General features: G+C 56.1%; 3 protein-coding genes and 1 pseudogene across 7 annotated transcripts; 3 read left to right on the top strand and 1 right to left on the bottom strand.

The window, feature by feature from the left end:
* The first annotated feature begins 6,996 nt into the window (after nucleotides 1-6,996).
* Nucleotides 6,997-8,729, top strand: LOC118572639 (annotated as a pseudogene).
* Nucleotides 8,730-8,829: 100 nt separating this feature from the next.
* On the top strand, nucleotides 8,830-20,945 carry Lrch4 (leucine rich repeats and calponin homology domain containing 4). Of its 2 annotated transcripts, none has more exons than XM_036172194.1 (18): nucleotides 8,830-9,094; nucleotides 13,264-13,408; nucleotides 13,543-13,669; nucleotides 13,856-13,961; nucleotides 16,783-16,919; nucleotides 17,027-17,139; nucleotides 17,254-17,353; nucleotides 17,577-17,667; nucleotides 17,762-17,838; nucleotides 17,945-18,003; nucleotides 18,096-18,215; nucleotides 18,324-18,389; nucleotides 18,465-18,568; nucleotides 18,679-18,762; nucleotides 18,953-19,038; nucleotides 19,216-19,353; nucleotides 19,459-19,536; nucleotides 20,619-20,945. In XM_036172194.1, exons 1-18 carry the CDS (start codon nucleotides 8,875-8,877, stop codon nucleotides 20,721-20,723), a joined length of 1,956 nt encoding a protein of 651 aa, XP_036028087.1. In that variant the 5' UTR covers nucleotides 8,830-8,874; the 3' UTR covers nucleotides 20,724-20,945. The 2 variants fall into 2 exon arrangements, with proteins under 2 accessions (XP_036028087.1, XP_036028086.1); XM_036172193.1 differs by lacking the exon at nucleotides 20,619-20,945 and adding an exon at nucleotides 19,812-20,194.
* Nucleotides 20,946-21,004: 59 nt separating this feature from the next.
* Nucleotides 21,005-22,711, top strand: Sap25 (Sin3A associated protein 25). 4 transcript variants are annotated; one of them, XM_036172198.1, is made up of 7 exons: nucleotides 21,005-21,180; nucleotides 21,229-21,450; nucleotides 21,605-21,699; nucleotides 21,782-21,885; nucleotides 21,977-22,109; nucleotides 22,207-22,304; nucleotides 22,388-22,711. In XM_036172198.1, exons 2-7 carry the CDS (start codon nucleotides 21,308-21,310, stop codon nucleotides 22,664-22,666), a joined length of 852 nt encoding a protein of 283 aa, XP_036028091.1. In that variant the 5' UTR covers nucleotides 21,005-21,180; nucleotides 21,229-21,307; the 3' UTR covers nucleotides 22,667-22,711. The 4 variants fall into 4 exon arrangements, with proteins under 4 accessions (XP_036028091.1, XP_036028090.1, XP_036028088.1 ...); XM_036172197.1 differs by having other exon boundaries at nucleotides 21,005-21,450; nucleotides 22,460-22,711; XM_036172195.1 differs by having other exon boundaries at nucleotides 21,005-21,450.
* A 177-nt stretch (nucleotides 22,712-22,888) lies between these two features.
* Nucleotides 22,889-25,479, bottom strand: LOC118572538 (insulin receptor substrate 1-like). The gene is made up of 2 exons (XM_036172255.1): nucleotides 24,829-25,479; nucleotides 22,889-24,605 (listed from the first exon to the last, which is right to left on the bottom strand). The coding sequence occupies exons 1-2, from the start codon at nucleotides 25,268-25,270 to the stop codon at nucleotides 23,548-23,550; spliced, it is 1,500 nt and encodes a 499-aa protein (XP_036028148.1). The 5' UTR covers nucleotides 25,271-25,479; the 3' UTR covers nucleotides 22,889-23,547.
* Between the last annotated feature and the right edge of the window lie 510 nt (nucleotides 25,480-25,989).

Below are 25,989 nucleotides of genomic sequence, written 5' to 3'. Positions count from 1 at the left end.
GGTTTGTGTGGTTGGTGTCTAAGCTACCATGTGACTCTCTGCTCACCTCCTACCAGAACCTGATCAAGAAGTGAACAAGTTAGAAGTGTATCCCTGGCACCTCTGGAAAAAAACAAAAAAAACTGGCTAATGACCTCATAGCCATTCTGAGAAAAGGCAGCTCAGCCAGGTCGCATCATTGCAGCAATGCTCTCATCCAAGCGGCCGCCTGAAACAAGAAGTCAAACCATCTCGCGCCCAGCTACCTTCACTCCTAAAGCAACCCCCACCTACCCCCATGCAATGAACTCAACCGTAAATGCCTCTGGATGCAACACTTCTTGAAGCAGTAAGATGGTAGGTTCATCGTGACACTCGCGAATGGAATCTGAATTACCAGCCCTTTCCAGAGAGCAGCAGTGCATGAGGACCAACTGGGCAGAGACACAGATCCGCATCTACGCACAGGATCCTAGCTGCCACGCTTGCCTGCGCTGGTTTTAAAGCACCTTTTCGTTAATCACTAAGACAAAACACATCTCACTTTACAGATAGTGAAAACCAAGACAGACCTTCAAAACACTCTCTGAGTGCTTGTTTATTGGGACTGACACCTGCCTCCTAGTACCCCCATCGCCAAACCCTTCTTCCCATTTGCTGCTGCATGACCTTGCTGCATACAGTCTCTCTCTCTCTCTCTCTCTCTCTCTCATCTCGCTCTGACCTCTCTCTTCTCTCCTTTCTGGAGTCCTGGTGCACCAGAGCCTTGCACATACTTAGCAGGTCCAACATGCTCAACCAGCTGACCGACAACCTAGCCCGACTAGACCATTCTTAAAGGCTCAAAGGAGCTAGCATTTCTCAATGCAAGGGAAACATACCCTTAACTCAACTAGACCCTCAAGTGGCGCTTACAGGTCGGATGGGCCAAGCGCCAGCCTGCGGTCCTAACCCTAATGACCAACCTGCCATCTGGTATTGATCCAAAAGTTAGAGAAGTAAGAAGCAGATCCGGGAAACCCTGAGCATGGCAGGTATGCACTGCAAGGCCGATGAAAGCCTCTGCAACAGCTCAAAGCTTGAACTACTTGATAAATAAGAAGTGCCAAGCCTCGTCAAGATTAATAGCAAATGTTCCGAGCTCATATACAGATGATAGAATTGGTCATGCCTTTCATCAGGTTCAGAGAGCCAAATATGAACAGGAGCCATTAATTTCCTGAGAGCAAAGATATCTGTACCTCATATTTAACTGTTTTCTATGTGTCTTTTTTCAGGCCAATTTACACCTCACAACAGGGCTCCTAAAGCTTTGGAATATTGGAATTAGCAATGCTGACACACCTAGCCACATTCCAGTTCGTGTCCTCCAATCCTTAGGTGTAAGCTAACAGAACGTTTGCCTCCACAAAAATAGACTTTCAGTAGAAAAAGTCTACAGGGTGTGGGCCAGCCTAACCTTGCAGAGATCAACTTCTCAGAGCCCCAGTGGACTTGGATCTTCTAGTCAATTCCCCAAAGAAAAAAATTCCTAAGTCCTCTGTCTGATGTTACCGAGAGCCTCAGTCGGACCTGTCAATCACAGTCACCCCCCAGGGAACTTGGCCAGTGCATGGTAGCCTCTAAGGGACCCCATTCTTAATTACTTCACGGAGAACAGCTGGCTCATGTTTTCCTGGGTGGCTGACACAAGCTCCCTGGGCCCCCTTCAAACATGCCAGAATATGAGTGCTACATGCCCAGCAATTCTGCTTACATTCTTTTTTCCAGATAAAACAGGTATTGAGTTTTAATCTTACCTTGATGCTCCTATCTATGAAAGTTTGCCTCCCACCACAGGGTGAAAGTGGACAGTCAGGCCCAGTACTTAATAGAAAGACGATGGCGTTTAAACCAAGGCATTTTGAGACTCTGTACTTGTAACTTCCTTCTTTCTTCCTTCCTTTCCTCCTGTTCCTTCCTCTCTCTCGCTCTCCCTCTCTCATTCTTTTGAGAGTCAAGATCTCATGTGCTATTCCAGGCTAGCCCTTGAACTTCTGTATCTCCTAGCTTCTATCTTCCTGATTGCTAGGGATCACAGTGTTCCACCCCACACCCCGTATACGTGGTGCTGGGAACAAGCCGAAAGGCTCCCTGCACGTAGGGAAACTGCTTCAATATGGCCAGCGAAGCACAAGCCCCAAGCTCATAGCTCCAATGCTCTAGAAAATCTGGTTACATCAGCACCTCGGGCTTGAAGTGAGACCATGCCACTAGGACACCTGAAAGCTGCATTCATCTCGTTCCGTGTTGTCACCGGGGCAGAATTTTCTGCCTAAGATGCCCCAAAAGCAAATGCCCCCCCAGAAGGTAATTTAGTTTTAAAAAAGCCAGGGTTTCTTTGTGTTTGACCCTTTTTACCCGACCACAGTCGAAAATCACGTCAGGATAAAAGCAAAGAAGCGGAAAAAACTATGGGTGGAGACAAACGAGGGCACAGTGATCGAGGGTCGATGCAGGACATTGCAACGCAGACTCCAAAAAGGGGGGCGCACTTCACAACTGGCTGGCGCAGAGAAGGGTTCGGAAGGTAACGGGGGAATGGCCTTAAGCCCACTGCCCATGCGGAGAGCCCACGTACGGCTCTTCTGCCCACAGACCGCAAAACAAGCCACAGATGTGCACCTGAAGAGCTCACAACCCAGGTTCTTCCAGTGGAGGACCTGATGGACGCGGAGTGAGGCAGTGTTCACCCCAGTGGGGGAGCACACCGGCGCAGGGAGCGCCAAGGAGCGCGCGGAGGGACGCACGCTCACAGCAGTACCCAAAGCCTGCGAGAAACCAGGGATGCGCCTTCAGCCCCCCCGCGCACTCAAGCAGCCCGGGCGGGGGAGAAGCAGACCAGCGTCACACGGAGGCTGCCCAAAGAAATTCGGGGGGCCGGAAAGGCGGCCCAATGCCAGCGTCGGTGGGGGGGGTGTGGGGGGGGGGGGGGTGGGGGGGGGGGGAATGTACTGCTCGGCGAGCGGGCGGCCGGATGAATGCGGGGGGGAGGCAGAGGGAACTGATGGACGGGGGAGTGGGGCACGGCACAGGGGGAGTGAAATATGATGGAACCTCCCGACTGGCGGAGGACGCAGCGGGCAGGCGGACCTGCAGGGAGCGGGGGATTAGGGCCAGGGCTGGAGCGCAGCAAAAAAAGCCTAAATAGGCGCAGGAAGGGGAACGCCAGGTGATGTGGGGAGGGGGAAACCCCCACCGGGGAAACACACACACACACACAACACACACACACACCACACACATAAGCATGGTGGGGAAAAAGGGAGTTGCCTCATCTCAACTGTTATAAGGTGGGTAGCTGGGGAGATGGCTTAATGTGTAAAGCATTTCTGTGCAAGCATGAGGACCTGAGTTCAGAGCCCTGGCACCCACGTAAAAGCTGGCATGGAGTATTTTTAACGCGAGCATGCACTGGCTGGGGAAAGGGGAAGGGAGAGATAGAAGGATCCCCGGGCTTGCTGGCCATCCTGTCTAGCCATGGCAAGCTCCGGGTTCAGTGAGAGCCTGCTCCGGGTTCAGTGAGAGCCTATTTAAAAACCTAAGGCAGGGCTAGAAGCAGCTCAGTGGTTAAGAGCACTGGCTGCTCTTCCAGAGGACCAGGGTTTGGTTCCCAGTACCCATGTGGCAGTCCAGGGCCAAATGATCTGATGCCCTCTTCCGGCCTACACAGGCACTGCATGCATGTTGTGCATAGCCATACATGCAGGCAAAATATCTATACACATAAAATAAAAATGAATAATAAAAAAATAAGATAGAGAGGGACAGAGGAAGACAACTAATGTTACCCTCTGGCCTCCACAAGTGAGCAGATGCATCAGTACACACACACACACACACACACACACACACACACACACACGACATACACAAAAGCTGACAAAGTTAACTCTGATTTAAAAGAGGGAGAAACTCCAGGTCTGGGGACTAGGGGTGTCTCTAGGGTAAGATCTGGAAGAGTTGGTGCATGCAGGGAGACCTGGCTGAAATGGTACTGTTGCCAGGGGGTGCAAAGATCACCAGGCAACTTGACAAAGAAGGAAGTTCCCAGAATAAGGAAGGGGAGAGGCAAGAAGAAGAAGAAGAAGAAGAAGAAGAAGAAGAAGAAGAAGAAGAAGAAGAAGAAAAAGAAGAAGAACTGAGGGAAGTGTACAGTTAAGGATGGCTGCTCTCTTCCAGGGCCGGGCACCAGAGCCCTGGTCACGGACGCGTGGACAGAGCCTTCGACAGATACGTCTCCACACGCCCTCGGCATCACACACTTGGTGGAAGTAGTGGCAGGTCTGGCCTAGGGCGACAACATCTTTGACCGGGAGGAATGAGACGATGTGTTCCACCTGTGGAGGAGCAGGAGAGGGGGGGCAGGGGAGTCCCGGGCTGCCCCTCAGCCCCCGCATTCACAATCCTCCCCAGACCCTAAAGACTCACCAGCTCTGGGGGAAACAACTGCACAGAAATAGGGTTCCCTCTCTCCTTCTCATTCCCGGCCTCCAGACCGCAAGAAGGGCAGCTGCGCTTCACCTGCCAGAGGAGAAAGGGAGCAAAGGGGTTCTGTGGGGGTCACACCTGTCTTCCTTCTCTGCTGTCAAACTGTTAGGTTTTTGTAAGCGCCTGCCTTAGGGCTCAGCCAGCTCCAGCTCTGTGCTAGCAAATCCAGCCCTCCCGTCTCTCTCTAGGACCTCAGGCCAACATCCCTCCCTTGCCTGCCTTATTCCTTGGCCTCCCCCTGGATTTCTTGCTGTCAGTCAGCTCCCTGCCCTTCCCTGGCCTTGCCACGCCCCTCACCCGGAGCCCCTCGTCCTGTCTGCACAGCCTGGTCAATTTTTGCAGCTTCTGTCTCCGGCTTCTCCTCAACATCCTGACTGTCCCCTCCCTGCTCCTGCCCTCATCCCTCCAGGCCCCTTGGCTCCCCAGGCCCCAGGCCCCTGTCCCCGCTGCCTTTCCCACACCATGTCCCCAGTCTGGGCTTGGGGGACCTCTAGGGCCCCTCAATCATCTAGGCTCCACCCCCATGGAGTCTGGGGCACATAAACCTTTTTGTGACCTCACTGTCCAGCGACTGTGACCTATTCTCCTTAACCTGACCCCAGAACAAGCTTCTGGTTCTAGCTCAGATCCAGCCACCAGATGGCTCATGGGATGATACATGGTTTACTGGAGACATATAAAGAGGGAACTATTGGTAGATGGTAAGTCCTCCCCTCTTAGGAAATAGTAGTAGATTTTCTCACTTTTAATTTTAACTCTGAAGAGAAAAATGGGGACTCCTGAGCAGTCCTCAGTCTCTATATCTCAAGAGTACAAAGCCAGAAAGGAAAAAAAAAAAAAGAAGAGAAAAAAAGTATAGGGTTAGATGTAGTTCATTTGGTAGAGTGCTTGCCTATCATGCATGAAGCCCTGGGTTTGATCCCCAGCACCAGATAAAACCCAATATGGTGGTGCACACTTGCAATCCCAGCACGTGGGAAGTGGAAACAGGAGGATGAGGAAGGAGTTCAAGGTCATTGTTGGCTACATAATGAGTTTGAGGCCAGCCTGCATTACTGCATTATGAGACATTGTCTCAAAAAAAAAAAAAAAAAAATTGACGGACAATGACAATGGAGAAAAGGGGCCCTGATCTCACTTCCTGCTCACAAAGGCCAGATGCAAGAGGGAACAACTGAACACAAATTCTTTACAATCTACTGAAAACAAGTCCAAAATCACAGACTTCTTCCCGGTGACCAGTGGCATCGTGGCATGTGCAAAGGACAAGCTATTAAGGTGGGGAAAGGGTGAATTTCTTCTGGAGTTCAGGGCATCTTCTAGAGCCTGGGCACTTAGCTTTTTCTGTGGAGTGACTTTGTCCAGGAGAAACAGCAGATGAGATTGTACACGACAGGTAGGAGCAGGTCTACACCAATAAATGTAAGGAATTTAGCCTTTTCAGGATCGCAAAAGGATTTAATCCTGCTAGAAAACCAGTGTATAAGTGCCCAGCAGATCCATTGATTGACTGCTCTAGTGAGACATTCATCACCCACGCCAACTCTATTATCTGTGGTAACTAGGAAATATAGTTCATGTGTAGGGCATCTGCTTAACATGTGCATGGCCTTGGATTCCAACACCTGCTTTCTTTTTTGGTGTGTTGGGGGGTTGAAACTGTGTAGCCCTTAGTTCTGGCTATCCTAGAACTCGCTCTATAGAACAGGCTGACCTCGATTTCACAGAGATCTGCCTGCTCCCCCATCCCTCCCCCACCCAGTGCTGGGATTAAAGGCATGGTGGACCATCATGTCCAGCTATTATTTAAACACTTAGACTGTAAAAAGATCTTTTGTGTGTGTGTTGCCTGCATGTATGTATACCATATAAATATATAAATGCCTGGATCCCATGGAATTGGGAGTTTCAGATGGTTGTAAGCTGCCATGTGAGTGCTGTGGACAAAACCTGGGGGGTCCTCTGCAAGGACCGCAAGTACTCATAGCCTCTGAGCCATCTCTCTCTCCAGCCCCCTAAGATTCGCTTTCTTTTTCATCCTGTGTGCCGGAGTGTACCTGTGGAGGAATGCGTGTGCAGTGCCTGTGGTGGTTGGAAGAGAGCCCGGGACACCCCCTCAAACTGGATACAGTGAGCCACTCTAGGGGTGCTTCAGACAGCCCTCTGCAAGAGCAACCAGCTAAACCCTCTCCCACATTTTAATAATTTGATAAATGTTTAGGCACATTAGCATAGCAGGTATGACTTAGGAGACAGCAACTTCAGTTACCGGTGGTCAGGCAGCCCAGGAAGCAGACTTGGGGGCTTGTGTCACTACAAAGGATTTTAAGCTAAGTGAACTTGCATGACGGTGCACACCTGTAATCTAGCACTTTCGAGGCAGGAAGAGTGCACCGTCATTCCTAGCTGCATAGCCAGCTGGAGGCCAGCCAGGGCTATATGAGATCTTGTCTCAAAGAGCCAATCTTCCTCTTTCCTTAGGCCACCATGCCACCCAGACTGAGAAAAAGACTGAAATTCCGGGACCATGTGAGCCCATAGCCACATTGGTAAGTACCGGAAGCGTCCAGGAGGGGAAAGGGGGATGCTAGTGGCATGCCTCATCACAAGATCAACTTGGACAGAATCATCCAGGTGACTCTGGGAAAGTTGGTATGAGTCATTACCACTTAAAGAGGAACCAGAGCTTCGGCTGAACTGTCAACCTGGATAAACTGTGGATACTGATCAGTGAGCAGAATGCTGCCAAACAGCAAGACTGGAGCCGCTCTAGTCACTGGTGTGGTAGGACTGGGATACTGCAAAGTTCAGGGGATGGGAAAGCTGGCACAAAGCAGCCTGTCATCCTAAAGACCAAATTCTGCAGCAGAAGAGCTGAGATCAAGGGCGTTGGGGGTGTCTGTTTCCTCAAAGTGGCTCAAAGGCAGGCAGGGAGGTTCACTAAATGCTAACATTATTTAAAAATTAAATAATCTCAAAAAAAAAAGTATTCTTTTACTGCCTCTTCCATTTGGGATCCTTTTCTGTACTCCATTTCACCTCAAGAGGTTAAAAAAAAACAAAAAAACAAACAAACAAAAACCTATCGTTTTGAGACAAGGGTCTCATGTTCCAGGCTGGCTTGGAAATGACCGGACCCCAAAGTCTTGATCCTCCTATCATCTTCCCAAATGCTGGCATGGCAGGCTCAAACAAGAGGTTTCCAATAGACAAAGTGCATTATCAAAGCAGGGGAAAGAGTCCCACACGGACGCCTGATATTTGCTCAGCATCAGTTTCCTCATTTATGAAAAAACGAAGATCTTAGTCGGGCAGTGGTGAGGCACGCCTTTAGTCTCAGCACTCAGGAGGCAGAGGCAGGCGGATCTGAGTTCGAGGCCAGCCTGCTCTACAGATCGAGTTCCAGGACAGCCAGGGTTACACTGAGAAACCGTTTCCAAAAGCAAACAAAAAACAACGGTCTTGAGATCTTTCGCCGGCTCTAAAATTTGGTCTGGGCACACAAGCCTTGTCTGGTGGAGCTGGCAGGTCTGGCGACTTTCCCCGTCTGAGCTGGAAGCCCCCTCATCCTGGGTCAACCCTGGAGGCCCCCATTGGGACTCAGCCTGCACAACGGTCCCTTCGGTAGAGACAACGGCCTGCGCTGGCCCGGGGCGTCCGTCTCCCTTCCTCACTTCCCGGAGGCTGGCTTGCTCCCCAGCACGTTCAGCTAGGACCCGGCTCTATCTAACACTGCATTGTCAGCCCGCCCAGCACGCAGCGTTCTGTCTTTACCTGCGTCTCAAAAATTCTAGCTCCCCCCGCCTCCTGTTTAGTGAAAGGACCATCCCCTCGCCTATGCTATTGGTCGGCAGAGCCGTCCCTCAGAGAAGAGGCCGGGACAGGTGCCCTTTCGAGGTTCTAATTGGTGATCTTGACAGTCACTCGCCCGTCTCTAGATTGCAATTGGTCTCCTTTGAAAGAGGGCCGGACTCTCAGGCTTGCGGTCTCCGGGTCTCTAATCCCTTGAAGTTGAGCGCTGTTGTCCCCGCCTCCTGGGTTGCGTCTCATTGGCTCCATCTCTCTCCTCCAGAGTTGTGATTGGTTGTCGCTGTGCGGGGCGGGCCGGCCAGAAACCGCGGCCGTTGGCGAGGGTCCGCACTGACCCCCTCCCGTCCCTCAGCCGAGTCGCGGAGCGAGAAGCTCCACCCCCTTGGCGTTTTCTGATTGGTCATTTCTAACGCGTCTCTGGCTCGTGATTGGCCCGCGGGGTTCCTGACCCTCGGTCCCTCCCCGCGGCGGCGACTACGGCGGCTCGGAGGTGGGGGAGGGGCTCGGAGGGCCGGCCGGTGCCGTCAGTCAGGCAGCTGGAACCGCCGGGAGCGGATGGCGGCGGTGGTAGCGGGCCCACTGGCCGCCGGGGGTGAGGAAGCTGCAGCTTCGGTCTCCGTGCCAGGGTCTCCTGGTCTACCCGGGAGCCGCAGCGCAGAACGAGCCCTAGAGGAGGCCGTGGCCACCGGGACCCTGAACTTGTCCAACCGGCGTTTGAAGCACTTCCCGCGGGGCGCGGCCCGCAGTTACGACCTGTCAGACATCACCCAGGCTGGTGAGTTGCGCCGGTGCCGGGAGAGAGGAGGAGGGGACCCACAGGGGACCGCGACCCCTCATTTGCATAGCCCCGCCCCGCGTTCGAAGCGGGCCCACCCCTTCACCTGGCACTCTCGAGGGCTCGCCCCTGGGACTGGCATCGAGCCTGCGACCTCCTCCCCTCCCCGCTGCACCGCTGGACAGTGAGTTGGCTTCAGGCTTGCACGCCACACTTTCGGCCGAGCCCTCTGGGACTCTCCCCTTTATTTGCATAGTGCGCACCTGTAGCGTGGCCCCGCCCCTCACCTGGTTTCTTCTTCTCCAGCCCTAGATCGATCTGATCGGCCCTTTAAAGCAAGCCCCCGCTTCAACAGTCACTGCAGTCTTCATCCTTCTGGTCGTTTCCAGCTCCTTCCTCACCCCTCCACCTCGATCCCAGCTGCCCCCAGTTATCGCCCTCCCGAGGGTCGCCCCTAACAACCCGACGTTTCTGCTTGCTGGACCCTAGTCTCCACACGTCCCAGACCCTCTCCCGCGCCCACCCCGGCCCGTCTGTGTCAACTTTCCATCTATTATCACTGTCCCCTTTATCTTCTTCCTGCCTCTGTGAGGTCACTGTGGAGCCTGTGACCTCATAGGAACCCTAGAATTACCATTTCAGCTTCTGCTTTTCCCTTAGGGGAGGAACTTGAGGCAGCTTACTGAAAGGAAGGAAATTGTATCTCTTCGTTAGGAGTGCTGACCTCCTGGAGACTCTCTTTCCAGTCCCCGCCCTCAGGATCCCTCTAATCGTGTCCCCTCCACCCTGGTGTGTGTGTTTATGTGTTTGGGATCCCTCTAATCATGTACCCTCTACCCTGTGTCTGTTGATGGCCCGGCCCTGGGGACTGTACTATGACAGGTGAGTCAGGCTTCAGCTGCTTAGGAGGCAGACTATGAACTTGGGCTGGCAGCTGAGGGTGGGGATCAGAACACAGGAGTGCATTCCGGGAGCCCCACCCCGGTCTAGGCTGGAGCGTGAGGGCCCCTTCCTGCACCTCTCAGCTCCAGGGCCGGATCAAAGAGCACGTGGCTCCAGCAGATGCCTGCCCACCTGCAATCACACCGCTGGCTGGGGCACAATCTCCCCGTACAGCTCTGGAGAGAAAAAGTGTAAATCTCTCTGTTTTTAAACTCTTCCCCCCCATACCGCTGAGTGAGCCCTGGGGATGGGTGAGCCCCTCGAGCCATTCTTGCTCCTCCCAAGCCCCCCCCAGCTCCCCAGCTCCAGATTGACCTCAGCAGCTGTGTGACACTGGCCGTCTGTTCCCTTTCCCCTCCCCCCTTTGCTTGTTTTTTGACAAAGACCAAATGTTTTTCTTTACTTCCTCAGGGCTCTGTCTCAGTGAGTGGACTCTTGGGGAAAACTACCCAGCACTCCTAGCCCCTCCCAGCTCCTGCCCCCACCCAGCCTCCTCCTCCAGCATTCCGGCTGAGGGTGCAGCTAGGGCTCCCCGGGTACAGGTTCAGTTGTGTGCTAAAGTGGGAATTCCCAGCCTCCTGAAAGCCCCTCTCTTCCTTCTTCCGTCTCTTCGTCTCTTCGGGGCCCAGGTTCTAGGCAGGTGGGTTCCATTATGTCCAGCTGTCCTGTGTCCTCTCTCCAAGCTGGGTGCTCCTAGCCTGGGAGGGGTGTGTGTGTGACTGAAACCCAGAGTTGCCCGGTACCCTGTCCTCCACGTCCCCTCACTCTCCAGCCCAGACTGAGTGCCTCAGCGTTGAACCCTCTCCTGCCTGCTCTGCCCCTGCATGCCACTCTGTAGACACCCCTGACACTGAGTGAGGACTGTGTCCCTTGGCCTTCTGGTGGAGAGCTGGGTTGGGGGAGGGCACCTTCAGCAAAGAAGAAGTGTAGATCACTCTCCCACAGACCACATCCTGTGCCCCTGAGCCTGGCCTCCTCCAGCCTGGGTTCCTTCCGCCCCTGGCTTCTGCCCCTTTACCCCTTACCCCTTATCCCATCTCAATGTGGTCTCCACTCCAGTGAATACATGCATGCACATGCATGCACATACGCGCGCGCGCGCGCGCGCACACACACACACACACACACACACACACACACTTATGCATTTGTGGGCACAGGGGAAACAGGCAGGTGTTGGGCATGGGTGGAGGACCAGATGCAGGCCTTCCACCCTCTCTGGAACTGGTTTCCCACACTAGCTCTGTCTGCGTTCACTAAGGCTGGGACAGAGAAGAGGAGGGAGCAGTTTGTAAGGCATCAGGCTAATATCCCCTGGGAAGCAGATCCTACAAGCCACAACCCAATGGATTGTTTCTACCCCATTTCCTGTCACAAGATGCATTTCCTCGGGGACTATCCCCAGCTTCCCCTCCTCTTAGCTTTTGTCCCCCACTAAGGAGGCCCTTAAAGAAGCTCACTCACAACTCTCTTGCCTGGGATTTCCCCTCGAAAGCCCAGACACCTCCCAGGGCACGCTGAACAGAACAAACAGAAACACAGGCTTCTGTCCACACTGCAGGGAAGCACAGGCTCACCTCTGGCCCTGCCATAGTGAGCACTGTTGGAGATAGGGAGAGGGCTCTTCCCTCCTCCTCTCTCCTCACCTCTCCTCCTCGCTCTGCTTAAGGTAAATGCAAAGACTCTGAACCTGGGCCTGGGTCAGAGAGGAAGTGGAGGAAGACAGCTGGGGTTGGAGTGGGACAGCCAGCCTGGGGACAAGGGACTCCAGTGGGAGGTACCTCGAGGACGCTCCAGCTTAGCCTGCTGCCTTTCCCTCCTAGACTCCCTGAAGCTAGACCTTCATAGTCCTTTGGTCCTGGAGGCTGATGAAAAGCTGGCTCAGTGTCCCTAGAGCTGGGGTCTGTCTCGTTCTTGATTGGGTTGAAAACAGGTGGAAGCTGGGAGGAAGGGCTCCCTGTGGTCCCCAGAGGCCTCTGTATTATCCCTGACCTCCTACCTATCATCTTACTGTTGTTTTCAACTCTCACATGTGCTGGCCTCACATCCAGAGCTCTCGGTGTGCTAGGGTGTGCTAGGCCCATCGAGTCCCATCCAGCCCTAACCAGGCTTTCTTTGGAGGCAGGGAGGGGGAGACTAAGTTCATAAGTGTGTATGGAGGCCAGGAGAGGATGTCGAGTGTGCCGCTCCCTCACTCTCCACCTGTTGTCTTGAGAGGGCATCTCTCACTCAATCTGGAGCTAGACTGGCAGCCCACAGGCCCAGCTAATTTCTTCTGACTCCCACCCCGGGCCCCAGCGCTGAGCTCCCAGGTGCATACCCATGCCCAGTGTTTTACTTGAATGCTGGCATCTAAACTCAGGTGGGCATGCTTGTGTAGTGAGTGTGCTTGCTCCCTGGGCCTTCTCTTCATCGTCGGACTGTTTCCTTACAAGCCTACCCCTGTTCTGGGGTCTTTCACCTTTCAGTTCTCCTGACATCTCAGAACACAGGGACCACAGCGTTACAGAACCCTGCCACCACACTGCTAGGGGAAGTCTTCATTTGTCTTATTTTGGGGGGCAGGGGTGGGACAGAGTCTAGCAAGCTGACTAGTCCTGAACTCTAGATTCTCCTCTCTCAGCGGTTCTGATTGTTGGTGTTACAGACGTGAGCCATCCCATGCGGCTTCATTTGTAGTAAAGATGGTGTTTATGGTCTGTTGTACCCTTTCAAGTCTGGGCTTCTCTGACTCTGTATCCCTCTGGACTTCTCTTTGCCTTTCTGGTCGTGCTTGTAATGTGCTTCAGTTTGTAGACGGACGGCTTGTTGTTTCCCCAGGGAGCCCACGTGTATGAAGGTGTGTGTATGTGTGCACACGTCTGTGGAGGCTAGGGGCTCAATCTCAACTGTTGGTCGGGGCCACCCACTTTGCTTCTTTGAAGCAGTCTCTTCACTGACCTGGTCACTGAACCAGCCAGGCTGTCTGGTCACCTGGCCAGTGAGCCCCAAGGAGCCACTTAGCCCCGCCTCTCCAGTGTGGGATTGCAAGTGAACACTGCCACACCTGGCTTTTTTTGTGTGGGTTCTGGGGTAGAGCTCAGGTCCTCACTCACGTGCAACAGCTCAGCCTTAGGGGCCTGATTTCTTCCGTCGGGGGGGGGGGGGTTGGGAGCTGGCGGCTGGTTCAGGGGACACTCAGTCCCCTTGTGCAAGGCTGAGCCTTTCCTGACCCTTACTTTCCTTAGACTTGTCTCGGAACCGGTTTCCCGAGGTGCCTGAGGCCGCATGCCAGCTGGTGTCCCTGGAAGGCCTGAGCCTCTACCACAATTGCCTGAGATGCCTGAACCCAGCCTTGGGGAATCTCACAGCCCTCACCTACCTCAACCTCAGGTAGTGGGAGCCTCCTCTCTAGGCCTCCAAGACCAGTGCTCTTTCCCTGAGAGGTCCTCCTGGTTCCCCAGAGCAGGCCCAGTGCTGGGGTGCCTTGCCTGAGGAGTGAGCCTGCTGCCTTTCCCCTTCCACAGCCGGAACCAGCTGTCCTCGTTGCCACCCTACATCTGCCAGCTGCCCCTCCGAGTACTTATTGTGAGCAACAACAAGCTAGGAGCCCTGCCTCCAGACATCAGCACCTTAGGAAGCCTGCGGCAGCTTGTGAGAATAAGGGGCAAGGGCCAGAAGAGGGACTGTTGAGCCAGGCCCGGGGACTTTTGGGGGTAGCTAGAGAAAGGTAGGAGGCACCTTTGGGAAAAGGCTTGGACGAAAGACAAGTGGCCAGAGAGAGACAACGGCAGAGCGATTTCTGCCGGCCCTGGGCTGATAGCGCCTTCTCTGCCCTAGGACGTGAGCAGCAATGAGCTGCAGTCTCTCCCTGTGGAGCTGTGTAGTCTCCGCTCCCTGCGGGATCTCAATGTTCGGAGGAACCAGCTCAGTGCCCTGCCTGATGGTAAGGAAAAGGGAGCACAGAGGATGGTGAGGTGTGTGCCTGTGGGTGGGTGGGTGGGGCTCTGAACAGCACTGTCGCTTCTCACCGTTAGATCAGGGTGCCATGTGGTCAGGTGGTGGTAGGGTCCCACCTCACTGGCTCCTCACCTCACAGAGCAGAGGGGTCTCCTAGGGTCTCTGAGCGCTATGGTATAAACATGCTAATCCGTTCTGGACTCTGCCCTCATGACCTTGCTTACCACCTAGAGGCCCCACTTCTCATACCAATCACTTTGAAGGTTATGATTTCAACACATGAGATGGGAAAGGGGCACAGACACTGAATCTGAAATAATGCTTCTACCTTGGAGAAGTCACAGGCAAGAAATCTTTTAAAAATAACCTTGCCTTAGTTGCTCAGGGATTTTCAGTAGCTAAAGCAAACAGTAAACAGTTGTATTTGCTCTTGACCATGGCAACCCTCCGAGGCTGGGAAGGCGTGGATTCCCAGTTCTGTTTTTATGTGGAAACAGGCTAGGAAAGAAGGGTAGGAAATCAGTCAACTGTAGAATCAATCCTAATGTTGGAAGGGAACTTAAGGCCCACCCAAGCACCCAGCCCAGCAAGAGCTCTCAAAACACTGGTCAGGTGATGCTCTTGAACCTTCTCTCAAGGACTCTGAACTGGAGGGGGGTGGGTGGGTCCCGACATGATAGTCTAGGCAGCCCTGTTTAATGAGGTAATTATGACGTACCAGATCGTCTGTTGGGAAGCAGGCATGTTGCTCAGCCAGGTATGTGTGCCTCCTGTGTTTCAGGTGGGGGGCTGATAGATGTGACAGAGATCTGAGACCAGCCCTCAAAGATTTAGTGACTTAATGGAGAGACAGGCATTCATAGGGACCTGCTAAAGCAGGAGGCTTGGGAGCCCAGGGAGTGAGGGAGAAGGGAAGTCACGTCTCCCCGAAGCTCAGACCTTAGGAGGTGAGCGTTCCCTCCTTCATCCAGGCAGAGGAGCACCATATGCAAAGCATGGAGACGGGAGCATGATGAGCATGGACGCAGTTAGAAAGACAAACTTGAGGGGCAGGAAGAAATGGTCACCCATTTCCCTGCCTCTTCTACCCCTTCCTGCCTCTGCCTTCCACCTTCCAAGTCTGTTAAGTGTCTTCCTTAATCTTCTGTTACTGTAACAAAATAACTGAAGCTAAGGAATTTTGTTTTGTTGAAGTGAGACAGGATCTCACTAATGTAGCCACCCTGGAACTCGCTCTGTAGACCAGGCTGTCCTCGAGCTCACAGAGGTCCACCTGCCTCTCCCTCCTGAGTGCTGGGATTAAAGGCGTGTGCTACCTTGCTGGAATTTTGTTTTGTTCTTTGAGAACTAACAACAAAATTTTGTTTTGTTTGGCTGGAATTTTTTTTTTTTTATAGTTCTTTCTGTTTTTTGTTTTTGTTCTTTGTCTCTTGTAGTTCAGGGTGGCCTCCAACTCGGTATGTAGCCAAGAATGGCCTACCCCTGCTTCTCCTGCCTTTACCTTCCTTGTGGCGGTATTACAGACATGTGCTGCCATGCCTGGTCTGTGCGGTACTGGGGACCAGACCTAGAGCTTCATGCATTCCAGGTCAGCATCCCACCAACTGAGCTATGTACCCAGCACTCCTGTTTTTCCTTTGTTTTTTGAGATAGGGTTTCACCCTGAAGCCTAGGCTAGCCCTTATCTTGTGGTGCGCCTTTTGTTTCAGCCTCCCAAGTGCTGGGATTGTAAGTGTGAGCCAGCACTGGAGGCTTGAGGACCAAGTAATGTAATTTTTCAAAACTATTTATTTACTTTCTTGCTTATTTATTTATTTATTGTGGGTACCTACATATTCGTATGTGCAAGTATCACATGTCTGTGGGTGTCACCAGGGCAGCACAGGGCAGAGAAACCCCTGAGACAGGGTTTCTCTGTATAGCTTTGGAGCCTGTCCTGGAACTCGCTCTGTAGCCCAGGCTGGCCTCGAACTCACAGAGGTCCGCCTGCCTCTGCCTCCCGAGTGCTGGGATTAAAGGCGGGTGCCACCACTGCCCGGCTGAAAAAGCTACCCACTTCTTAATGGTCCATTAATCCATGAATCCACCTGTGGAATAGCTCATTCCATTCATGCCTCGAGAGACCCGTGACCCCGTTACCTCCTGTCGATCCCACCTCAGAACACCAGTGTCAGGGATTTGGTGATTAAGTATCAAATTCTTGAAAGTTAGTCATAGCAGTGGGGCATAAATACAGGGAGTTCTCCCTGGGGCCATAAAGACCCAAGCAAAACGCTTCTTGAGTATGAAGGAACAGTGAATTCCAAGACCCTGAGTGAGGTATGTGAAGATTCATAGAAGAGCTAAAGCTTGAAAATAGGCTGCCTGATTGATTGGTTGATTGATTGAGGCTCTCGTGTAGCTCAGGATGGCCTTGAACTATTATGTTGCTGAGGCTGGCCTTGAATTGTGTGCTCTTGTGCACACCATACCCACAGACTTCAGCAGCCATGGCTAAGTGGTATGGGAGGCTTTTGCGCAGGAGTCACTTGGTTTGTCTTGTGCTGCTCACTTGAGAATGGAGAGTGGGTTTCGGTGGGGGCTGGCAGGGGAGGAGGATGCCTAGGGCTCCGCAGCAGCTCAAGTCCCCAGGGCTTGGCCCAGACGAGAGTGGGGAGAGGAGCAGGTTGTTTCTGGAAAGGGAACTGAGCCAGCCAGGGTGGGAGGATGGAGCCAGGAGCGACTGGCTGGTCAGAGCCAAAGACCAGGAAGAGAACTCAAGGCCTCAGGCCTGGGCTTCTCCTAACTCTCCCCTTGCCCAACCCTAGAGCTGGGGGACCTTCCTCTGGTCCGCCTGGATTTCTCCTGTAACCGTGTCTCCCGAATCCCGGTCTCCTTCTGCCGCCTCAGGCACCTGCAGGTCATTCTGCTGGATAGCAACCCTCTACAGAGCCCACCTGCCCAGGTGAGGTGCAGTCTGGGTGGACCTTGAGGACAGTGATGCTGTTAGCATGGGAGGGTCCAGTAAGGCTTGGGGAGCCACCTTATTCTCATGCCTGTGCCCTCACACAGATCTGTCTGAAGGGAAAACTTCACATCTTCAAGTACTTAACAATGGAGGCTGGACGTCGGGGAGCTGCCCTCGGGGACCTGGTCCCTTCTCGCCCCCCAAGTTTTAGTCCTTGGTAAGGCCCTTGGAAGGAATCCCCTTCTTGGGACCAGAGACCACCCCTAGATTCTAGGGGGAGGGGAGGGGTGCCGCGAACATAGGGCTGATCAGGTCTCCCCGACTGCTCTAGCCCTGCCGAAGACTTATTTCCGGGACGCCGATATGATGGTGGCCTGGATTCAGGCTTCCATAGTGTTGACAGTGGCAGCAAGAGGTGGTCAGGAAACGAGGTAAGGCCTCCTTTGTAAGGATACTGGGATGTCATCACTGGGAGGGACTCGGCACTGAGGACCCTGTACCTGATCCCTTGTAAGAGGCACCTCCAGTAAGAGGTCCTGGCTGGGACTCCTCCTCACTCTGTCCCTAGAGGCTGGCTCTCCACCTGACCCCAGTGTGGGACCCCATATGGTCCTCAGCCCTGCAGAGAGCCCATGTCCCATCTCTGCCTTAAAGTCCACAGATGATTTTTCAGAGCTGTCCTTCCGGATCTCAGAGTTGGCCCGGGAGCCCCGGGGGCCTAGACACCAGAGGGAAGATGACGCCGGTGAGCGGGGAGTCTGTCCAGGAAGGCGAGGGTGAGTGGGGGCCTGGAAGCCCCTCCCTCCCCGCTTGCTCGCTAACGAGCCCTGGCCTTGCAGGCGACGGGGACCTGGAGCAGATTGACTTTATTGACAGCCATGTTCCTGGGGAAGATGGAGAGCGGGGTGCAGCTGAGGTGAGGACCCCGTGATGTCCCTTGTCCAGGGGAAGGGTACTAAATGGGGACACCAGGGCAAACGGGGGACCAGGCCTTTCCTCAGCCTCTGCTGCTGTGTCCTCAGGCGCAGCTGCCTGCTGAGTTAAGCCTGGTAGCAGAAGATGTGGAGAAGACAGGAAGCAGGTACTTCAGCCCCCAGCCCACACCTCTGCCCCATGCTCACAGTCCTGGGGACCGCCCCTTCCTGACAAAGGTCTCTGTGCTGTCTTCTGCAGGCGGGAGGAGCCTGCAGGGGAGGAGAGGCGGCGCCCAGACACTTTGCAGTTGTGGCAGGAGCGGGAGCGGAGGCAGCAGCAGCAGCAGAGTGGGGGGTGGGGATCCCCCCGTAGGGACAGGTGAGGGCCTGGGGCTGCTGGACAGCGGGCAGATGCAAACCCCTCAGCCCTCTGTTCTTGTGAATGCGTGGCTTGATTGTGGAGCTCACGCCTCACCCGCTCTTCCAGTGTCCTAAAGCGGGGGATCAGAGCCGTGGGCGCCTCGGCCTCGTCCGCACAGGCCGCCACGTCCAGGTAGGTGTCCTCCTGTGATCCGTCTCCCTGCCAGGCCTTCTTCGTGGCTTTCTCTGAGTCCTTCTTTTTCTTCAGTGGCCCGCCGAAGTCCAGTGCTGCCCAACCAGGAGTTTCAGGGGGGCAGGGAGCTCCCACACCGTCCCCCATCTCCCAGGACTCCATTCCTGCATCTGGACCAGGTAGGACAGTGTTTTCCATGGTGGCTTGGGGTGGCTTGGGACACAGGGGCCTGAAGGAAGAAGAGTGGGCCACTGAGGGGGTCTCTCTTGCCTGTCCCTGGCTTCCCCAGTGACAGCTCCTGTTCCCAGGCCCCTGGGCTCCATTCAGAGACCAAACAGCTTCCTCTTCCGTTCGTCCTCTCAGAGTGGCTCTGGTGAGTGTCTGCCGTTCTGGCACTAACCTCGGGACTCCTGTCTCTTGGGGCTTGTGTCTCTTCTCAGGGAGTTGTCCCTTTTCGTGGAAAATCCCACAGGCAGGAGGTGGTGTCGGTATGAGACTGTGGGGAGCTGCCTCCAAAGTTTACCCGTGAAGCAGAGCTATCCCCATCCTCCTTGTCCTCCCAGGCCCTTCCTCTCCAGAGTCCGTTGTGAGATCTCGGCCATTTCCTCAGACTCTCGACGAGAAGGAACTAATGTCCCAACTTCGCCAGGTGAACAGAACAAGATGTGTAGGCAGAGGCCTGACCCAGCATGCACCTCCTCTCCTTTCTTTCCTAGGACCACACAGCCCCCAACGTGTCTTTCCTGTCCCAGAACTGTTGTTGAGGAGGGAAGGGATGGAGTGAGTTCCTGCTGACCTCACCTGCTTCTCCTGTCTCTGCTTCCAGATCCTCGAGTCCCGGCTGCAGCAGCCCCTGCCTGAGGACCTGGCAGAGGCCCTCGCCAATGGGGTCATCCTCTGCCAGCTAGCCAACCAGCTGCGGCCCCGCTCCGTGCCCTTCATTCATGTACCCTCACCTGCTGTGGTCAGTGGAAGCCTGGAGGAGGAGGAGGATGGGGAGGAGGGGGAGGGCGGCGTGGGACAGGTGTGTGGCTTCGCCTTTCCAAACTCTTCCATTCCCCACCTTCAGCCAAAGCTCAGTGCCCTCAAGTCTCGGAAGAACGTGGAGAGTTTCTTAGAAGCCTGTCGAAAAATGGGTGTGCCTGAGGTATGGGGGTGCTCTTTGCTCTGGGGCTCAGCTGAAGACTGTGCATGAGGGGTGGAGTTGCATCCACAGGGGATCTAATTCTACCAAAGCATGTGCCCCAGACCCACCCCTCACGGCTCCTGCCCTGCCTCCCTGCTGGCCCCTGTCCTGCACGTCTGCATGTTGGCTCTGGCTGTGTTCCTGGTGTGTGAGGGCAAGGGTGGGAAGGTCTGTGGCTTGATGCTGCTAACAGCCGTTCTCCGTCCTTGTCCATCTGCCCTGCCCTCCCTTCCCAGGCTGACCTGTGCTCGCCCTCGGATCTCCTCCGGGGCACCACCCAGGGGCTGCGGACCATACTGGAGGCTGTGACCCTGGTGGGGGGCAAGGCCCCTCTCCCAGTCCAGCCCTCCTCCGGTCTGGGTGGCTTCCTCCTCTTCTACGTGGTCTCCATGCTGCTGCTTTATGTCGTCTACACTCGGCTCCTGGGCTCCTAGGACCCACGCTGTTCCTTCCTTCCCACCTTCTATTTATAGTCCTCCTAGTCAACCATGTCCTCACCGGCAGTGCCTTCAGCCCTACCAAAGACACTAGTGTACCCTCACAAACACTGACCTCAGAAGCCCCACTCCAGTGCTCACAGTAGCCCGTACCCCACTAGTGCTGACGCTGCCTCATGTCCCCACCAGCCCTCTGTCCCCCAGAGGGATGACAGACCTTGGCCGTGTCCCTCTCCCCCCTGCTGGCTGCTGGGGGGAGCTAAATTATCTCTGTTTTGTAGAGAGGACTCTATTTGTAGGGATGCAGGCCCACTGTGGGCCCTGGTTCTGTGTATAAACTGTATAGACAGACTGTCACTCTGTGTGCTGTGTGAGCTCCTGCCGCGGCTCCGTGCCCGGCAGCCTGCCTGTCCAAGCATCTTCGTTTGGAAATGTCGGGCCTCTCCTGCCCTGAGCCTTCCGTGTTACCACCCTTCTGTCGTGTGCTGACAGCTTCCATGTGTCGTCCGCCCCCAGGCACGGGGCAGTGTCTACCAGGAGCGCCCCACCCCGCCAACCTTGCTTGGGGAATGCCAGGGAAAACTTAACCTGGGCCCCTCCCCCCAGGAGTCCCTGTGCCAGCCCCACCACATCCTGGAAGAGGAGGGGGGCCCTGGAAGGGGCCTCCCTCACATCGCTGCTGTCCTTCACGCACTTCTGGAACAGCCTTAGGGTAGAGGTTGGGGTGCTTGGCCCCAGCCACCACCGGACCTGTCCTGGGAACAGATGACACCTGGGCCTTGCCAGTTAACAAGGACTTGGTGACCACGGCCCTGCGTGATGCAGGGGCCTTGGGTATCCCCCTGCCCTTAGGCTGCTGGGCTGCAGCCGCGGGTCTGGGTGAAGAGTGTTGTGTCGAACACAATAAAGGAAAGCCCAAAGGCCTGCAGGTTGGCCCTCAGGTGTGTGCCTGTCTTGAGTGCGCGAGCTCCTTGGGGACCTGGGTCCTCTACGGTGGGTCCCCGGGCCATGTTCTGTGCTGGGCAGAGGGGCTGTCCGGGCACAAGTGCCCCACGGCTCTGCCGCCAGGGGGCGTCCTCGAGAACCTGGCGGGAGCGCACCACGTGGCTGTGGGAGCTCCGGCGCAGGCGTCGTGGACACTGAGGTGGGCTAAGGCTTGGGCGCCTAGGTGGTCAGGGCCACAGGTGGTCAGGGCCACAGGTGGTCAGGGCCACAGGTGGTCAGGGCCACAGGTGGTCAGGGCCACAGGCGGGCGGGCACGGTGGCGGGTGTCGCCTGGCGCCCCACCAGACACAATGTTGCCCTGGCCTGGGCCATGGGGCACAGGCCAGGAGGAGGCGAGCGAGGAGCCAGGCCTCTCCACAGGCAGTGGCCACGCCGGAGACTGGAGCTCTGGAGAGGAAACCACGGAAGAGCCCGGGACGCCCGTGCAGGGCAGGTGAGGGCGAGGTGCGGCCGCTGGGAGGCGCTGTGGGCGCTTTGCAGACCCGAGACAGTCCGGAGGTCGGTCCTGGGACTGGGATGCTGGCCCTGACTCAAGTCAGCCTCGGGGAGGGAGGTGAGTGGAAGAGCATGTCCTTCCCTTCTCCCAGCCCGCAGCCCCAGGCTCCCAGCCCGTCTGAGGCCGGAGGAGAGCTGTCGCCGCCCTCCAGTCACCTGGCCACCGAGCAGACGGCTGAAGCCCCAGGTAGGCACCAGCTCTTGCTGTTTTCACCACAAGGCCCCGGGGGATTCAGACCCTGTTCTAATCTTGTCTCTCTCCTTTGTAGTGCCTCCTCCTCCCCAGGTGACCTCCCAGGTCACCACCTCAAGGATGACCCCGCTGCCACTCTGGGGTCCCAGCCACGAGGCTAATGAGAGACCGCAGCTGATGGTGAGTTGGGAGATGTGTGGCTCTGTCTCCAGGTAGCTAGCAAGAGGTGCCATAAGAGAGATGGAGCTCAGTCACTTCCTACTCTCCACAGGGGGCCAGCTGTGGGTCGGGCGTCTCGTTGTCTGGCAGGACACTGTGTCATCCTTCCTGGCCTATGTATGACGCCTGGGGTAGGATCCCTACCTCAGGGCATCCAGAAGAAGAGCGAGTGTCCAGGGATGCAGGTACTTTTCGTGGCCCCTCAGCTCAGTTGCGATGTTTCTGCAGCGAGGGCGAGGATGGGAGGCCGAGGCCACCAAGCTAGCAGGCTCTCCTCCTCAGGGCTCCCGGTGACAAGCTATGATGATGTCTTTCTCTTGGACCCTCTGCTACCCTGTGGGCAGCGTATCCCCCTGTACCTGTCCAAGCCCCCTCAGCAGGTAAGAGTGAGCCCCCTGCCATTCTTCCCTTCCTTGCTCCGTGCCAGGCCTGGGAGGGCAACTTTCCCTTCCCGTTTCCTCAGGCAGTGGGCTCTCGGAAGCTGCTGCTCCCACCTCCCATCGTGTCCTCCTCTGTGCGTCCCTCGTCATCCCAGGCCTGCTCCTCCGCCTGGCTCAGCGAAGCCGAGATGATTGCCCTCACCGGTCTGCTGCAGATGAGCCAGGGCGAGCTGCCGTCTCACTCCTCGGCAAGCCCTCTGACCTCCACCGGCTGCCCAGACCCTGTCCCTGCCTCTGAAGAGCCAGGCCCCAGTGGTGGCCAGAGCTGTCCCACACAGAGCCCAGATACCCACTGCTCATAGTGCTGGCTTCCCCACAAGCTCTTCCGTTGACAATAAATCCCTTAGCGTGCAAACCAGACTGTGCAGCTGGAGACAGTGGGGTGTGGAGGAGGATGGGTTCCTTCATTCCGCCACACTCACTCGCCCTTCCTTAAGTCTCCTTACTCACCGCTCGCCCACTACTTGGGGTGGGGAATCCACTGAGCCGAGACAGTCAGGGTGCAGAGCACCTTTAATGGGTAGGTTGGGTCCACAGGATGGGACTGGACTGTGCTCTAGAAGGCAAGGACTTGGTCAGCCCAGAGAAGGGTCAGGTGAGCCTGACTGGCACCAGAGGACGACTCAGGAGGGCAGGCTGCTTGGGGGGCTCTGACATGATGCCTGAAGCTCCCACATTTTTGAGCTGGGGTTCTCGGAGTTCCTCTCTCACTTGGAAAAGTTGAGTGAGGATATCTCTCGGGCTCAGGCGACACAGTGACATCTAGTGTCCGCTGCCAACATGTGAGGGGACAGAGCTGTCCAAATTGGGGTGGGGATCTTCATCCATGGTTTGGCCACAGCTAGCTTGAGACCGATTCTGTAGGAATTCCTCAGGGAAATAAGATCGGGGGGGGGTTGGGCTGAGAGGGCCCAAACTTTGTAAGGTTTTGGGGTTTTGGGGGGTTGGGGCAGAGGGAGGGTCTAGAACTTTCTTAAGAGTCCAATTTCTGGGGAGAATCTCTTCCCGAGGGTGTCTTAGGTGGAACATAGCTGGAAATGACACGGCTGGCCAGGGGCAGCAGGGCAGCTTACAGGGACATGGTGGCCGCAGGGCCCCTTGCTCCCGCATGCAGGAGCTGAGCTATATACTAGGAACTTTTTCTCCTCTTTTCCTCTCTCCCCTGACCATCTCCCACAAAGTTCTAGAACTTGATGCTGGCATAGGTGTGTGGACTCTCCCCAGGGGCTGCTCCGGGCACTTCCAAGGGAGGAACTAGGTCCAGGTCCACGTAGTTGAGGCAGTTGTCCAGAGACCCTGGCTTAGCACTGTTCATTCCTACATAGTCTGGGATGTACATGTAGTCCCCAGATAGTTCTGAAAGTTGGGAAGAGCAGCCCTGAGCCTCTGTGGGTCCCCATCTGTCCCTAATGCTGCAGGGGAAACCCTGATGCCCAAGTCCAGGTTCCCTGGCCTTGAGCTTGTAGTACAAAGGCCCTGGAAAAAATCTATTCATGGGCATGTATTCTGTGCCCTCAGAATCCTGAAGCGACTTGCCAAGAGCTACCCTGGCAGGGGTGGGAGGAAGGACTGGGGGTGCCATCCACATGTAGTCACCAGCCTCTCCTCCCGCCATGTGCACGTAGTCATCCCTGACTCCCATGGCGATATAGTCCCCATCCAGATCCAGCCCCCTGTAGGAGGGTGCGGGCCCCATCCTTTCCAAGGTCTTGAGGTAGTCCTGCTTTTCCCTCTCACCCGGGCTTCGTGGTTGCGCTGCAGAAGCTAGGGTTTCATAAGGTGCCAGGGCAGGGGCGGCAGAAACACTCTTTGGAGGCTCTCCGGACGGCGGCTCATCCTTCCCACTGGTTCCACTGCTCCCCAGCCTCTTCATGGCAGCCAGGACGGTCTCATGAATGCTTTGGGCCACCACTGCATCGGGCGCCTGCATCCACAGCTCCCCGGGACCCATGGGCGCTGAGCGCCCGAGTTCCAGGAAGAAGAAGGAGTCCGCATGGCCGCAGCGGCGCACGCTGAGCAAGGACAGGCGCAGGGCGGGCGGTGGCGATGCCCGGCTGTCTCTGGAGCCTTTGCTTCCTGGCTTGCGCAGGAGGCTCAGGGCCCCAGAACCTAGGCACAAGCGATAGCTGCCGCTGCTCAGGCCTTGTGCTCGCCCCAGCCCCTTGGACCGCAGTGTCACAGGCCAGATGTCCTGGAACGGGGCGAAGATCCAAGACTCAGGGACCTCTTGGGGACTGAGACCTGGAGAGAATAGGCAAGTCACTGGGAGGCAGGGGCTGGGGTCACCGTGCCCCCCAGGAAACCAAGACGTGTGAAAGCTTGAGATTTGAACCTTTGGTGCTCTACGGGGAGACGGGTTCTGGATAAGCTAAGCTGGCACGCGCGCGCGCGCACACACACACACACACACACACACACACACACACACACACACACTCCCCCTCCCTGTCGTCCCTGGGCTCACCCAGAGCAGAGGCAGCAGCCGCAGCGGCGGAGGCGCGCACCTCCAGCAGGGCGCTGTACCATGCTTGCTGTTCCACTTCGCTGGCCGCCGCGACGCCCAGGCTGCTGTCGCTGGTATAGACGACGATCAGGTGGCGCTGGCGGGCATCGGCGCGCTTGCTGATGGTGCAGGCACCCTCCAGGCTCACGCTGCGCCGGGGTCGCGGCGGGCGGCAGCCGCCGGCCAGGAACTTCTTCTCGCTCTCGTAGCACTCCAGGCGCGGAGGGTCCGCGCGCAGGACGAAGAAGCGGCGGCGCTGGGACTTCTGTTTCCGCAGGTGGCCGCAGAGCCGCACGTCGGGCGGGCAGGGCCAGGGAAACGGCGGGCCAAGGGACGCGTCGGTGGACTCGGCCCCGGGGGAGACTGTGGGACCCACCGTGGGACCCGTACCCGCCGGCTTCATCTCCAGCCAAAGGCAGTCAAGTGCCCTCGGAAGGACTGATTTGGATAGCTCTGGTGCCCTGAGCCACCTCCGGCTTGGGACGAGTAGCAGAGATCTGGGGGATGGCAACTGTCTAGTTTGCCTGCATCTCCCCACGCCCTCTCCCGACTCCAAGTCTTGTGCACACCGAGCCTGTGCACCAGCGGGCGTGTGTCCCAGTGGCCAGTGACACGGGGACTCCTAGGTCTAAGGAAAGCTGACCCAAGCTGGGTCAATCTCCCCGTTGGAGTCTCCACCCCTTCAAGTTAACCCTCCCACCCCCCGAGCGCAGGAATTTGCGTTTGGGACCCACAGGCTAGAGTAGGAGTCCTGCACCGCCCGGACCGAACTTTCACAGGGGCGGGGAGTGTGCGGGCGTCTCCACCAATCAGCTGCCTGCATATGGGGGTGGAGGAGTACCGCCAGGGGCAGCCTCGGGCAATCCCGAAAGCCAGAAACCAGGGTGCAGAAGCGGCTGTACGGGCCACGCCAGGACCAGTGATTAGAAGAGCGGCCTAGCCGGCCACGCCGGCTCCCCAGGCCGGAGCCAACCCCGCTCAATCTCGATCTGTTGTGTCCCTCTCCTTCCCACTCAGAGATGATTTTTGTGCCTTTGCTCCCGAGTTATTCAGAGAACATGGCTGCTGACCACTGGAGAGGCTCTAACTGGGGTTCCTCAATGAGTTGGGGCGGGGGGCGAT

The sequence above is a fragment of the Onychomys torridus genome, chromosome 22 (assembly GCF_903995425.1).
Source record: "Onychomys torridus chromosome 22, mOncTor1.1, whole genome shotgun sequence".
NCBI lineage: Eukaryota > Metazoa > Chordata > Mammalia > Rodentia > Cricetidae > Onychomys > Onychomys torridus.
The sequence above is the reverse complement of the archived record's forward strand: the minus strand, read 5'-3'. Positions and strand labels throughout refer to the sequence as shown.

Coding starts and splice junctions, on each gene's coding strand:
- Sap25 (XM_036172198.1), top strand. CDS start 21,308: ATGTTGCCCTGGCCTGGGCCATGGGGCACAGGCCAGGAGGAGGCGAGC. Junction 21,451..21,604: donor GGGACGCCCGTGCAGGGCAG/GTGAGGGCGAGG, acceptor CCCTTCTCCCAG/CCCGCAGCCCCAGGCTCCCA. Junction 22,110..22,206: donor GCGAGTGTCCAGGGATGCAG/GTACTTTTCGTG, acceptor TCTCCTCCTCAG/GGCTCCCGGTGACAAGCTAT.
- Lrch4 (XM_036172193.1), top strand. CDS start 8,875: ATGGCGGCGGTGGTAGCGGGCCCACTGGCCGCCGGGGGTGAGGAAGCT. Junction 17,668..17,761: donor CCAGAGGGAAGATGACGCCG/GTGAGCGGGGAG, acceptor CTGGCCTTGCAG/GCGACGGGGACCTGGAGCAG. Junction 19,537..19,811: donor GAAAAATGGGTGTGCCTGAG/GTATGGGGGTGC, acceptor CTCCCTTCCCAG/GCTGACCTGTGCTCGCCCTC.
- LOC118572538 (XM_036172255.1), bottom strand. CDS start 25,270: ATGAAGCCGGCGGGTACGGGTCCCACGGTGGGTCCCACAGTCTCCCCC. Junction 24,606..24,828: donor GGCTGCTGCCTCTGCTCTGG/GTGAGCCCAGGG, acceptor TATTCTCTCCAG/GTCTCAGTCCCCAAGAGGTC.